Genomic DNA, 14,512 nt, shown 5'->3' with positions numbered 1-14,512 from the left:
GCGAGTCGAGACTGGCTGTAAACTAAGGGTAATTGGACTAATAATCAATAGTTGGCATAAAAAAAACAGCTAGCTTATTCCCAGGGCCAAATCACTCAGGCAATTTACTACAAGAGATAGGTCAGCACACACACTTGGGCACAGAAATAAGAGCGCACACAAATCTGCTAACATCCAACAAGGAGGTGGAGTGAAAAGCTAATCCATCCAGACATTTTTAGTGCCATTTGTGGGTTTTTCTTATGTGTCGCAGTAGCAAATGCACTAGGATTGAGTAGGAAATGGAAAGGAATGTTTGAAGTGGAAATGTGTGAGAGTGTGTGTGTGTGTGTGTGTGTGTGTGTGTGTGTGTGTGTGTGTGTGTGTGTGTGTGGGTCAGAGTGTTATCAAAGGTTTTGTCCAAGGGTGGATAGAAAGGCCAAGTAGCCTTTCATCTTCAAAGAGCAGCACTGCTGAAAACACAACCCCCATTCATAGCGAGCACGACAAAGGAAGTGTGTGTGTGTGTGTGTGTAAATGTATTGACTTCAGTCAGTGTACATAATGTATCATGGGAATATACAGTATGTGTGGTGTAAGTGCTGCAGCATATTCTCCGTCTGCATTTTGTTGCTGCAGCTTCCTGCCTCTCTGCAAAACGGTTATAAAGCTGGGTGTGTTGAATGACTGTTGTTTACATTGCAAAGTACTTATATGTTCTTCTTTATTCTTAATTTTTACTCCTTTTTTACATCTTGCTAGCTTTCCTTAGTCTATATCTGTTTTTTTTAAAGTAGTCCCTCATGATATTGTTTCACCAATTCAGGCATAGACTGTAATTTCCAGTGACTTTTCATAGTTGCTGAGAGTAATTTCTCACCTCTTGGACTGTACTTCTACCAGAAAAATCTAGTCTTTTCCAAATGTTTTGACTTTCCAACAAAGCATTTTGGTGCACTTTTCAGTCCTATAATTATAATAGGGATAAACAATTGTGAACAAATATCAAATTGCGATGGAATGGTCATCTTTGCATTCAATAAATATGAGAGAAAGGAAGAGCTATCCAAGACAATATTTAAACCTGGTTTCCATCTTTTTTCTTGAGAAATCTAAGATGGCCGTGAACATGATGCATGTATTTTAAATCCAAAGCCAGGACACTCTCAAAAATAGTCGAAAGACACCAATGCCTGTGATTGCTACCTAATCAGGAAGTGCTTTCCAGTTACACTTTAGAGGTAAGTTGTCATTAAAACCATAAAGAAATGAGAGAAAACATTGTGCTTGCCTGTTGTAACAACATCTCCAATACAACACCGGCTCTCCTGTGGCCATAGCAGACACAGATTATTAAACTGTTGTGTCATGCTTGCTCAGAGGATTTCACTGTCATTAGATGTCCTATTATAAAAAACAGAAGCGGGGGGGGGGGATTATGTGAGACTAGGCATTTCCTGGAAGTTAAGGACTGCTTCACTTCCCTCTTTTATCTCTCCTGCTCTCTGCATCACCCTACTTCCTGCTGTCTCGCTGACACTCGTCTTCTCACCCCTCATCTCTCTCAGTCACTCTGCCAGGATGAGGTTCATGATTAGTCTTATTAAAGCATAAGGACATGTACTGCCAGACTGTAGATGTGTGGGGAAAAGAGATGGGGGGGGCAATCACAGGTTTCTCTGGAGCTTTGTCAGCAAATATATGGAGGGTTTATATAATATATAAAGCTCTCCACATGCACATACACAAACATGCAGTGACCTCAGCATATGAACCTGTGCCAGAACTCCCACATCTCATTTTATTGGACACAGTAGCCTATAGTAACAGTATGTGACATTTCTAATGAGTCATAATACTCCATGTAGTTCACAATTAGCAAAAGAAGTAAAAGTGAAGTAGTGATTAGGTGTGTTATTATCATCAAAAAATAGTTATTATGCTTTGTGAATATCTTAAGACAACTACAGAGAACATCAGTTTTGTGGTTCGGTTAAATAATAATAATAATAATAATAATAATAATAATAATAATAATAATAATAATAATAATAATAATAATAATACATGACATTTATATTTTCTAGGAACTCAATGAATTAATGAAATTAAAGTATAAGACACATTTAATAGTTTTTCTCTTCTCCCTAACTGATCACTTATTCAATTACAGTCATGTAAATCACATTAATCATTTAACAAAAACTGCTCCCACACACCAGCGTTTCACAGCCTCAAACACCACACAGCCTGCAATATTTACATTAAAGACAAAGTGTCTTTAAGACAGAATGTCAATTTACAGTTAACTTGATACATGATAAGAAAGACACGTGTTGAGAAAACATCTGGACACGAGTGGGTGGTTCTTACTTCCCTTGCTTGCTCTTTCATCACTCGGTGCCTTCTTCAGTTGTCTCTTTCTATTCATTCCCATTGCTTCTCTGTCTACATTTGGCTGCATACACCTGTCTCTTTCCTCTGTGACCCCCACCCCCTCTTTGTCTGTGTATATCATGGTGACATTTGTTCACTACCCAGGCTGCCGGCTGCCTGCAGTTCTGCTCTGTGATCTGCCTGCTGCCTTGCGCAGAAGGTGGCCCTTTATTAGGGCAAAGGAGCAGGGGTAGGGCACTCACAGAAATACACATGTACAAACCGGCACTAAAGCATGTGATAAATGACCCTATGTTCTTCTGTTTTACTTGAATAAGCAAAGAAAAAAACACGTCTTATGTTGATCTTTTATATGTGTGTGTGTGTGTGTGCATTTGTAAGTGTTCATGCAGGTACATTATGTGCATGTATGTGTGTGTTTTGTGAGTTATTTGCTTGCCACTCACCCTGTGAGCACCACCACAAAGTCCATGACGTTCCAGCCATTCCTCAGATAGGAGTTCTTGTGGAAGGCGAAACCGAGCGCCAGGATCTTTATTCCAGACTCGAAACAGAAGATCCCAATGAAGTACGGCTCTGTATCATCCTGAGGAGGGGAAGACAGTAATGGAAGCAAGGGGGTTAATGAAGGGAGAAAGGTTTAAAGGAAGGGGAAAAGACAGAAACAAAGCCAGACACCAATCAGTAGCTAGATACAAGTGTGTTCAGAAGAAATGTGCCAACTTAAGTGTGGCCATGTAAAGACGTCAGATCATTTTTATTTTCAAACTTAATAAATGAACACCAATAGTTTGTGTATAATGTAGAATCATTTGGAATCTTAATGTATTATTGATAATGTGTTGTAGTGCAAATCTGGATCATTACATGTTTTCAAGGTGAATCAAATCCTTCCTTTAAATGTGTCTTCAAGCCGAGTAGCTGCATGCATCTCCACTGAAGTAAAATCAATAAGCAGTCAGAACTGTCAACTGGATTGAATGGTGTTTACATACGGCTCACACACTGTGTCATGCCTCTTTAACTCACCAGGCGCTCGGACAGCGGCGTCTTGTCCCCATCAGGCAAATGTTGTTCCAGAGCCAAGACAATGCAGTTGGCAATGATGGTGGCGAGAATCATCCACTCAAATGGAGTAAGCAAGGTCAGTCAAGGAACAAACACTTTGTGAGACATACATCTAAACAAATACAGCTTGACATAATAAGGGCTTTTTGCACGATTGTCATTGCACAGATGTGGCTATTCTTTCTCATTTTAGATGTAATGACAACTCAAATCCTGCAGAGGTGAGCAGACATGAAAAATATAATCAAAGGCAATTCCCACTAAAACAACTACCATACTGAGGTTTGTTTTGGATTATAAGTCAGACTTTAAAATTCTAAAAATAATGACAAAAATATAGAAAAATTCACATAATATCACATTTTAATTTAAGGTCAAATATTTTCAATTAAGTGCAAGTGAATCTAACACATCTGGCCTCTAATTGCTTTTTCTGCCTGTGTATACACAAACAAACAAACAAACACACAAACACACAAACAGACCCACAAGCCATCATTATGAGTCCGTTAAATATGCTAAGTGTATGTTCCGGTAACACACCACCCACACCGAAAAACAAAAACAAAAACAAACACACACACACACACAAACACACACGAACAGATGCAAGCTATATTAAAGTGTTGGTGTGTAATAGCGTGCGTGGACACTGAGTGAGATTCATTGTGACATCACCGTTTGGCTCTGTGTACATAACATCTAAGGGCTAGTTGTGAGAGAGAAAGAGAGGGTGAGAGAGATAAATAAAAAGCAAGAGGGAGTGTGTTATTGTACATGTAATTGTGTGTGTCACAATCTCTCTCTGTCTAACACACACACACACACACACACACACACACACACACACACACACACACACACACACACACACACACACACACACACACACACACACACACACACACACACACACACACACACACACACACACACACACACACACACACAGTGTCTACTTAAATCAATCCCCCTGTCTCGTTAAGGTCACAAGATGAATAGTTACATTTACAAGAGAAAAAGAGAGCCAGTGGAGAGAGAGTGTCCGAAAGAAAGAAAGTGCGAGAGCAAATGTGTGAGGGAGATAATGAGCGAGCAAGAGAAAGGGAGGAACAGGTAGACCAAGAAGAAAAAGAGAGAATCATACGAACAGTGGAAAAGGAGGAGTTATAATACTGTGATTATGTGTAGATACACGATCTACAGGGTTGTAATTTGATGCCGCTTAAATAAATCAAGTCCCTCCTTGTTGTATTGTATCATATCATATCCTAGTTGTTGTCCTCTTGTTCACCTTTTTCCTACGTGCTTGCTTCCTTTGGGAGCAGCATTCCCATGGTGGTGAGGAGGAGGGGGAAAATTGAAAGGCGAGGAGCCAAAAAGGAAGGAAGTAGCTATTTATGGAATCATACATCATCATACAGTATGTTACATGCCTGTGTGTGTGTGTGTGTGTGTGTGTGTGTGTGTGTGTGTGTGTGTGTGTGTGTGTGTGTGTGTCATCATCTGTTCGAGCACCCTTTTGTCACGTGCAAACATTACCAGAACACCCAGGGCACTGCTCAATTAGCCTCCCTGTCCCTCAGCACTGGGTGCGTATAACTAATGTGAGTGTGAGTACACATGCATGTATGTGTGTGTGTGTGTGTGTGTGTGTGTGTGTGTGTGTGTGTGTGTGTGTGTGTGTGTGTGTGTGTGTGTGTGTGTGTTAGGTTGTGAGAGGGCAGAGTGTAGTCGACTGAAAAAGAGAAAGAGGAAAGGGAGAGAGAGAAAAGGAGAAGCAAAGAGAGGGAGAGAGACCGATATAGAAACACAGGGACAAAGGGACAACTATGTGTGTGTGTGTGTGTGTGTGTGTGTGTGTGTGTGTGTGTGTGTGTGTGTGTGTGTGTGTGTGTGTGTGTGTGTGTGTATGTATGTGTGTGTGTGTGTCTGACAAATGCTCCTCATGAGCAATGACTGGTCGATGTGTATGTTTGGCACATTTTGTCCTATAGCGTTATGTTTCCAAATGACTTGCTCCCTTTTTACCCTGGCAGGGTGTGTGTTCCTATAAGGTAGTGTGAAACTGTCAGAGGAGCAGCTATCCTTAAAGGGGCAAATAAATATAGTTTTAACATTAATGTATTATTATAAAGTAAGGATTGCACAATGTAATGGCTATAGAAGTTTAAATTGGTTACCTCTAGCCTTCACATTCAGTATGCATGTGTCCAGATACGATCTCACGGGAAATTAAGGTTTGATTTACAGCCCAAAGGAAGTACATCAACCATTGCACAACCAAAGCCATATTAGGATAATGTTTTAATTTTCCCTTGTTACTATAGGTAGCTAACCCGAAACAGAAGCAATGTAAGGCCCCGTTCATTTCTATGCAAGTTGCTGAGTGGCGCATTCAGCCTAAATGGTGTGAATGTAGCTTTAAACGTAACCGTATCTGGGCCTATAAAGGATGTGCACTTTATTTTTCCTAAGCCCCGCCCTCCGATCTCCCGCTCTTGACTCTGTCAGATCACTGAAGAGGGAAAACACCTCTGGATTCTGCTTCTTTTTTAGACAATTTTACAACTCCTACCCTAACCCTAATGATTTAAATAAGGGCAGTGAAGTGTTCGACCCTGGCTAGATTGTTTAGCTAAAATAACATACGCTGATTTGCGGATGTCTCATTCCCAATGTAAGTCAATGGGAACAAGTATTTTATAGGCCCAAATGACGTCTTGGGAATAACCCGTATAAGTATGGTAAACAAAATGCAGCGTGTACTGTCCTGGGTTGCAAGCTATTATCCAATGATACCTCTAGCTATAACAGTAGCCAGATGACATCAGTCGTACAAAGAGGCCGGCATTACATCCTCATTTGCTATCAGTTGAAAACATCTCTACTTGCCGCTTTAAAGATGCCCTTGCTCACACACATTTAAAAATCTAGAATATGAAAAAATGACTCACACCCTGCCATACGCTATTCAATAATGAATCTCCTCTTCCTTCTTCCTCAATGGCTATATATAGCAGCATGACAGAGTTAAAAGCATCAGGGTGAGGGAGAAAAGAGGTAGAAAGAGATGTTGATCTCTCTCCGTTCTCTCACCCTTCATCTTTCTAGTGTTTTCTTTGTCCTCAGTCTCTCTCTCTTTTGTCTCCCTTGTGTTTCTCGCTCTACCCGTGGTTCTGCATATGCTTGCTTTTTATTTTCCGTCTAGGTGCGAGTGTGTGTGTATGCACTTTAAAGGGGACTGTAGTAGGTCATAAACGGAGATGTCTCGCCAGAAAAAAGGCCCTCAAAGAACGCCGGCAAAGCCATATGACGCACGTACGTTCGCACACTTCCACTGGCCTTTTATTCACCTTGTCCACCGCAGCTCCATACAGTCTTTATGTTAACTCTCTCTTCTGTCATCTCTCTTCCTCAGTAAAGCCCCTGCCTGTTTCTCACTGATATATTTCTCTCTATTCCTCCTCTGTTAAGCCTCTCTCTCTTCCTCCCCATACCTCTCTGCTCCTATTTCCCCCATCTACTCTTACATTCTTCTTTCTCTCAGCTCTTTTTCTGACTTGTGTCCTGTGTCCCCGCCGCTTTCTTGCATCTCTCCTCAGTCCACCTTGCTCTCGCCCATCAATCACGCCTATCTCTATCATGCCATCTCCATTCAATATCGGATGAGATGCGGTGTCAGCAAACGCACAGGGACAGCGAGAGGCTAGCAGGAACATATACGGAGAGCTCGATGCAGGAGAGTAGGAAAGAGAGAAATGGAGAGAGAAAGAAAGAAAGCTGTCCTGTGGGCACAGACATGATTGAAAAGAGTGAGTGGTGGGGAATAAAAGAGAGAGAAGGAAGAGGGAGAAAGGCATAGCAGAGGGAGGAAAACAAGAGTGAGGAAGAGAGAAGGGCAAAGGAGTGCTGAATGAGGGGTAAAGCGAGAGAATGACGGAGGGGTGTGAGAGTATTGCGGTATTTTCTCCTTCTGAGCGGTGTGTATGCTCCGTCGAAAGTAGGTTAGTGGCAGAACACACACATATACACAGAGGGAGGGGGGAATAAAAGGATGAGAGTGGGTGGGAGGCTATACATCATGCTGTCACATACAGTATGTGTGTATGCCACTGTGTGTGGTGCTTTATAAAATCCCCTCACATACGAACATATATCTTCTCCTCACACATTTCCGCACCTCCACATGATCATATGTTCCTTTTTTTTTCATCCAACTCGTGCCTCACAATAGGAATCCTTAAATCTGCCAGTATGAAACACACACATGCTGTCCACCCTTGCCTCTATGGCCCTGCGTCTCTCCACCCCCTGCACGTGCGATATTCATGCACACATTTTCATACTGTACACACACACACACACACAACACACACACACACACACACACAGCAACACTACACTTGACTTCCCATCATTCCACTTGTCTGCCAAAAGAAGTTCAGACCAGCTGCTACCCTTTGGGAAGGTGCCAGCTTCCCTATTAATAAAAACCAAGCATGATAGCACAGGCTTTTCTCACTCCGACACTCACTCTCTGTTCAGTTTGTTTCTGTTGAAGAACACTGGTTATTTGTGGACTGTTACACGTTATTTTTGAAATGTTTGTCAAGAACAAGTAAGAAAAAGGGGTTGTATGTGTCAAGAATCTGGTCAAAAAAATCACCTTGTGCATAGAGCGGTGTAGGAGTGAGTCATACACCTGAAAATGAGTTTTAGTATGTTGGACTACCTTGTCTCAAAGTCAATTTTAAAAGAGTCCCGATATGTGGTTAATGTGGTTAGGCTTACGAGATTTTCGCATTTTGTTCTACGACACAAAATTTGCAGTCAACTCCCGACTGGTGAACATCCAAAGCTTTTAAGAGTCCTAAAAGCAGCAGCTGCTAACATTAGCCGCATTTAGCTTAGCGGTGTTGACACAGTGATGTAGTTTGTGTAAAAGCAAATTGGTCGTGCCAATTGTTTACGCTTCAACTATTATTAAAGGGGTGTTATTTTATGAAGATTATCCTTCTGAAAAAAATGTGTAAGTAATCATAAATGTGTTTTCCATGGAGCTTATTTGCGGCAATATTCCAAAATCATATAAAACAATGCCTTTACTTTTTGCGATGCTAGCTTCCTGGTGAGCCGGCAAAAATACGTCATCACTGCGCCACTCTATTTGTATACGGTATAAAGTTAGACCTCATAACAAAATCTTATGTTCTGTTTGGTGCTGCTTTTAAGAAGAGGACCAAAGAGGAGAGTAAAATAGGAAAAGTTTATCTAACTTTGCAGCCACTCCTTTTTATCCGGGTTTTAAAAAAAAATTCTAATCCCTCACTCCTTTCCCCTCCCTTCCACTCCCTCTCTCCCTCTCTGTCCTTTTACATTATGCAGCAGAGCGCTGGCAGAACATCTCAAATGATTACTTCATTTTCTTGTCACTTTTCCCTCAGAAGCACTGATTTGATAAAATGAATGGGATTAAGCTCTGTGGTTGAGACCCATCTAATTATTTTGATAATCAGCAGCCATAAGAGATAAGAGACACAGTTGAAGCGCCTTGTTCCCGCATCACACATTTTAAGCAGTAGGAGCAGTTAAAAGTTCACATTTTATCAACGTTTTCATGTATAATACAAATGGATATAAATGACTCTTTACCAGATTTAGCCAAGGAATCCTAATATCCACGATACTTAAAATGGACTCTACATTTTAAGCAGCTCTTACAATATGATTTCACATAAATTCATCCCAGAATGAGGAATTCACTTTGCTCTCCGTATAGTATGCTCATTCGGCAGTGTAGGCCCTCCAAAGCAAAGAAAATGGCCTCCACTCAGTCACATGGGACAATACTACAAAATAAAACCTATGAATTGTTGTTGTTGCACTGAACACTGAAGTATAACCAGGATCAAAACACCGCCTGACATGAATCCCAAACCATACCCATGCCTCCGTGTTACAAAATAGGGAATGATTCTACAGTTTTCCCACTTTGGCACCATGTTTGACTGTGTTGCCAAACAAATGGGAGTGCCCGAAGGCCAGTTTAGCCCCTCTTGGCCTCTTTCAGTCTGATTTAGCATCAATCAGTGTGTATGGTCTTTACAGTCGCCCACTTCTCCTGCCTGTTTATTCCATAAGGCATATGTTGCATCTCTATCTCACCCCTGCCACTGCCTCTCCCTCACCACCCACATAACGCCGAGTTGTCACTTTGTACAAGATGCTGACGGCAGTGTGTGTGTGTGTTGTGGGCTGTGTGTAGCTTACAGATCAGTGTAGCATGTGTTTTTTAATTTTTTTTTACATGAGCTGTATGTTCAGGAAGGCAGTGCAGGTGTGTTAGCTTGAATGCGTTATTATACCCGACGGTATTTGCCTTTTTCAATGCGAAAGGGTCGGTGTTTTTGTGTGTGTGCCAGCACGCCCTGCAGGTGTGAATGCAGGTTTCCAGCAGGGTTTGTCTAGTAACAGCCGCAGCACGTGACTAAAGAACACAGGCATGAAAAATCAATCCATCACAGACTCTATCCCTCTCTCTATTTTTCTCCCTCTCCACATATCCGAATCCCAAAAATAGCCATGGCCCCACGTCACTGCACCACTCACACACACAGTAACATACACAATCTCAAACACACACACACACACACACACACGTCCAAACTAGCCAGCTACTGAAACTGAATTATTCAACAGAGCCAGAATGCACCGCTAAGAGAAAAAGGGAATGAGAAAAATGCAGAGGGAAAGGAGGGATGGAGAATGACAAAGACATATGAAAGAAAAGAAAGATCTTCTATTTAATGTGCATGAGAGTAGAAAATACAATATGTGTATTTTTTAAAAATCTAATAGGTCTTTTAATATAATTTGACCAATACTAATCAACAAAACTAATTCCTGGCACCATAACCATTGCCTGTCAGGTTTTCTTCTGCATTATAAACAAGCCAACATTTCTATGGTGATTTATTCCCTATTTGCAACACAGCAGCATGTTTCAATATTGATTTTGCCTCCATTTCTCAATTGCCATATATGTTACAAGGGCACCCATCTGCAGTCTATCAAAAAACAGCCAGCACGATGCATTCATCAGATTTCAAGGATCAATTTACAATCTGGGAACAGTGGAGCTTGTTTTTTCCAGTTGATGCTGGTGAATAGTTCCCCCCGTAGAGCTCCACTGCACTTCCACTCGCTTTACATGAATCTATAGGGTAACGTTAGCCATAAACTGTGATCAGATTGTCTTAGAGATTGCTCTCCAGTGGTCATAATACAAAAAAACGAATCACACATCAAGAAAAGGAAAGACAGAGGGAAATGTAGATTCCTCACTCCCTATAATGACCTCAGTGTTCTTCCACCTCTATGTAAGAACACTGTGGGAGGACAGACAGATATATTTCTGTACAGTACACACACACACACACACACACACACACACACACACACACACACACACACACACACACACACACACACACACACACACACACACACACACACACACACACACACACACACACACACACACACACACACACACACACACACACACACACACACACACACACACACACACACACACACACACACACACACACACCTCTGCCGATTAGCAATATCCTAACGTTATGCTATATAGTGAATATGTTGGCCGTTAAAATGAAAACGGGAAAATGGGAATTTCTTTTTTTTCTTAATTATTTTTAAATAATATTCTAAAAAATACTGATACGGTTCATTTTTGGTATAAAAATGTGTGATTGGATCAAAGGATAGCTCTTCACGTCAGTTCACTTGGAATAAGAATAAGGCTGGATTTAGTTTCTCTCACATGAGAAATACCTTCAAAATACTAAGGATTACAAAAGAACAAAGCTGGTGATTGAGCGCTTACTTTCTTACTACCTCATAAAATCAAAGAAGCTTACTGGAATTCAGCCATTATACATTTCATTGTTTACACCTGTGCTTTTCCTACTGTGTCAAAATATATGTTGTGATAAATTCCTATTAAAAATACATACTGCACATAATGACAAAAATACAATATATTGTCCAAGTGTGAAAATAAAGGAGGAAAAGCAATCTAAACAGATCAGGCTTTCTCATGGGCTCAACATTGTTTGTAGTTCTACGAGTGTGTGTGTGTATACTCATGAAAACCCCAGTGTCGAGTCTGTCTGCAGGACACAGATCAACTCACACATGTATTACCAGCCAATGGTATGAGGTAGGCAGATTGAGGCCATGGGGTACACACACACACACACACACACACACACACACACACACACACACACACACACACACACACACACACACACACACACACACACACACACACACACACACACACACACACACACACACACACACACACACACACACACACACACACACACACACACACACACACACACACACACACACACACACACACACACACACACACACACACACACACACACACACACACACACACACACCCCTTATTGCCAACCATGATGAGCAAACTCAACAAAACAAGACTTGAATCTGTCAGGATGTTCTGACTTTCAAAACTTCAAAACAAATGCTTTAAATTAGCAACCCAAAAGGCGGAATTGGGCAATCAGAGGAACGACAAGAGGCTGTGGAGAAACAAGAAAGAATGATGGATCAGCTTTGACATCACACAAACACCATCACCAAAACAGCTTGACAGCGGCTCTTCTTCCTCTCGCTACAGAACATGGACTCCAGGATACTCTGCAACTTCTACAGATGCACCATAGAGAGTATCCTGACTGGCTGCATCGCGGCCTGGTACGGCAGCTGCACCGCCCTCAGCCTAACCTCTGCAGAGGGTGGTGAACACTGCAAAGCACAACACCAGGACAGAGCTGCCATCCATGGAGGACCTCTACTCCCAGCGGCCACAGGATTTTAAAAGAACCCCATCATCCCAGCAAAAAAAAAACGGTTCTGTCTGCTGCCGTCTGGTAGGCGGTACCGCAGCATCAGGTCCAAAACCACCAGACTCAGAGACAGTTTCTTTCCACAGGCCATAAGACTGCTAAACACCTGAACTCTGTTAAGTGCCTCCACAATACAAACAATATTTAATCTTAACTCTTACATTTTGTTATTGTATATTTAATTCTACTACATATAATCCTGCAAATACTTGATCACTTTCATCATGCCAAGCATCATTTAGCTTATTGTGTTTATATTCTATAAACTATTATTTTGCACTACTTTTTATTTGTATTTTACTATTTGTATTTTATTATTATTTTATGTCCTTTTATAATATGTTGCACTGTTGGAGGATCTCGGCACCTAAGATTTTCAATGCCATAACTACACTGTATCGACTTTGCACATGATAATAAAAACCCTTGAACCTTGAGCAAAACACAGAAAGTACAGGTAGTCAAAGGAGATGGCAAAACTTCATCCTATCAGTCAAAGAGAGAGGGGAGTTCAAAGAAATTGGGAAAAGAACAGTGTTTTTGACATTTGCAGAAACTCCACTGCGAGTTTAGGGTTGTTATTGCGGTCAATGCAGCGTCTGTGTTGTCTTAGTGACCAAAACCAGTTGGTGCTCCGGCTGTACTGTAGCTAGCCAACCCTGAGTGCATGACTCTGCAGCGCTTTGTGTTAAATGATTTATATGCAGACAGGCAGTTTGACTCCTTCTCTCTCTCTCTCCATTGTTTCTCATTAGTCTACCCCTCTCTATAATGTTTCAGTCTCCCCCCCTCTTTAATTCCATCACTCCGTAGTCCATCTCACTGTTCTTTCTCACTACTCCGGCTGCATATAAGAAGCAAAGCAGGAACTGATTTCTATCTCATCTCTCTTTCTCACCCTTTTATTCCTCCTACTCTTTAGAAAAGCTAATTTTATCCCAGAGAACTTGGTACTGCATTTAACACCTTACCCAACATCTGAGAGAAAAATGTTAACAGTTTGACCACACAGAAGCAAAAAGCAACGTCAGAGCAGCGTTAGAGCAACGTCAGAACAACGTAGGAGCACGAGGGACAAAAGAAAGAGGGCTGGTAATCCTACTTAGAAGTGCTCTTTTCAAGCAGTTCCTGTTACATATGTCCGCCTGGTGTGAAAGATAGAGATACTGTAAGAGTCCATGTGCTTGTGTGTGTATGTTTTCCTAATTAAAGAGAGGAAATAAGCAACAAAAGAATGATTGACCCACAGATGCAATGAGACTTGAATAACGTGAAAAAACACATATGCTTTCAAGCATACAATCTCGAACACATACACACACACACACACACACACACACACACACACACACACACACACACACTAAGCTGATGTTAAGTCTGTGTAGTTATCAGCTGACAGTTGCAAGCTGGAGAAAGGCCAATAAATAATTTAGATTCTGCAGTGAACGTAGATCACTGACTCTCCACATCCACCCAAAAACACTAAAGGTCTCTCTGGCTCTGTTCCTGGGTGTCTCACATTCTCCCTGTCTGTCTCTCTTAATCACTTTAACCGTTTATATTGTGGCTGTGTATGTCTCTGGACCTGACTCACATCATTGTAAAAGAAGTGAGAAACCTCAGTTTTCTATGGTGGCCTGCTCAGGTACACTTCAAATGTGAAACAACAACAGGAAGGACTTACAACTGAAACACATTTAAGTGCTCCCTGGGCAATTTGTTGACACAATCTGTAATTAACACAACAATCGTTACACAAACCTGCACATCAGGAAGTGTAGGGAAGCTCAGTCAATCACAGTTTACTTATACTTAAATACAAAAATGTATGATTGACACATCAGATATTTCAGCACTAGTCATAGTTCTTGTACTGCAACATAAGGATAGCATATATGATCTGGAGACCAGTCTGTTAAATAACGGTGTTGTAAGATATTTCTTGTATATTATAAAGAGGTCCTATTATGCTTTTTGTGTTTTTCTTCATTCCTGTTGTGTGCTATATAGGTTTGTTTGCAAAGAATAAAATCCCAAAGTTCACGCCAGAGGGAGTTTCTCTCCCACACAGAGGTGCTGCAGCAGAGGCA

The 14,512-nt window shown here is 41.3% G+C and overlaps 1 protein-coding gene across 1 annotated transcript in view; it reads right to left on the bottom strand.

The window, feature by feature from the left end:
- Positions 1-14,512, bottom strand: part of cacna1aa (calcium channel, voltage-dependent, P/Q type, alpha 1A subunit, a) — a 77,017-nt gene that overhangs the window by 55,973 nt on the left and 6,532 nt on the right. Inside the window, exons 2-3 of the mRNA XM_063903775.1 lie at positions 3,406-3,501; positions 2,823-2,962 (exon numbers count right to left, since the gene is read on the bottom strand). Coding sequence (XP_063759845.1) covers positions 2,823-2,962; positions 3,406-3,501 — 236 coding nt within the window. The remainder of the gene's footprint in view (positions 1-2,822; positions 2,963-3,405; positions 3,502-14,512) is intronic.

Source organism: Eleginops maclovinus, chromosome 16 (assembly GCF_036324505.1).
Source record: "Eleginops maclovinus isolate JMC-PN-2008 ecotype Puerto Natales chromosome 16, JC_Emac_rtc_rv5, whole genome shotgun sequence".
Classification (NCBI taxonomy): Eukaryota; Metazoa; Chordata; class Actinopteri; order Perciformes; family Eleginopidae; genus Eleginops; species Eleginops maclovinus.
This window is presented reverse-complemented; position numbering and strand designations above follow the sequence as displayed.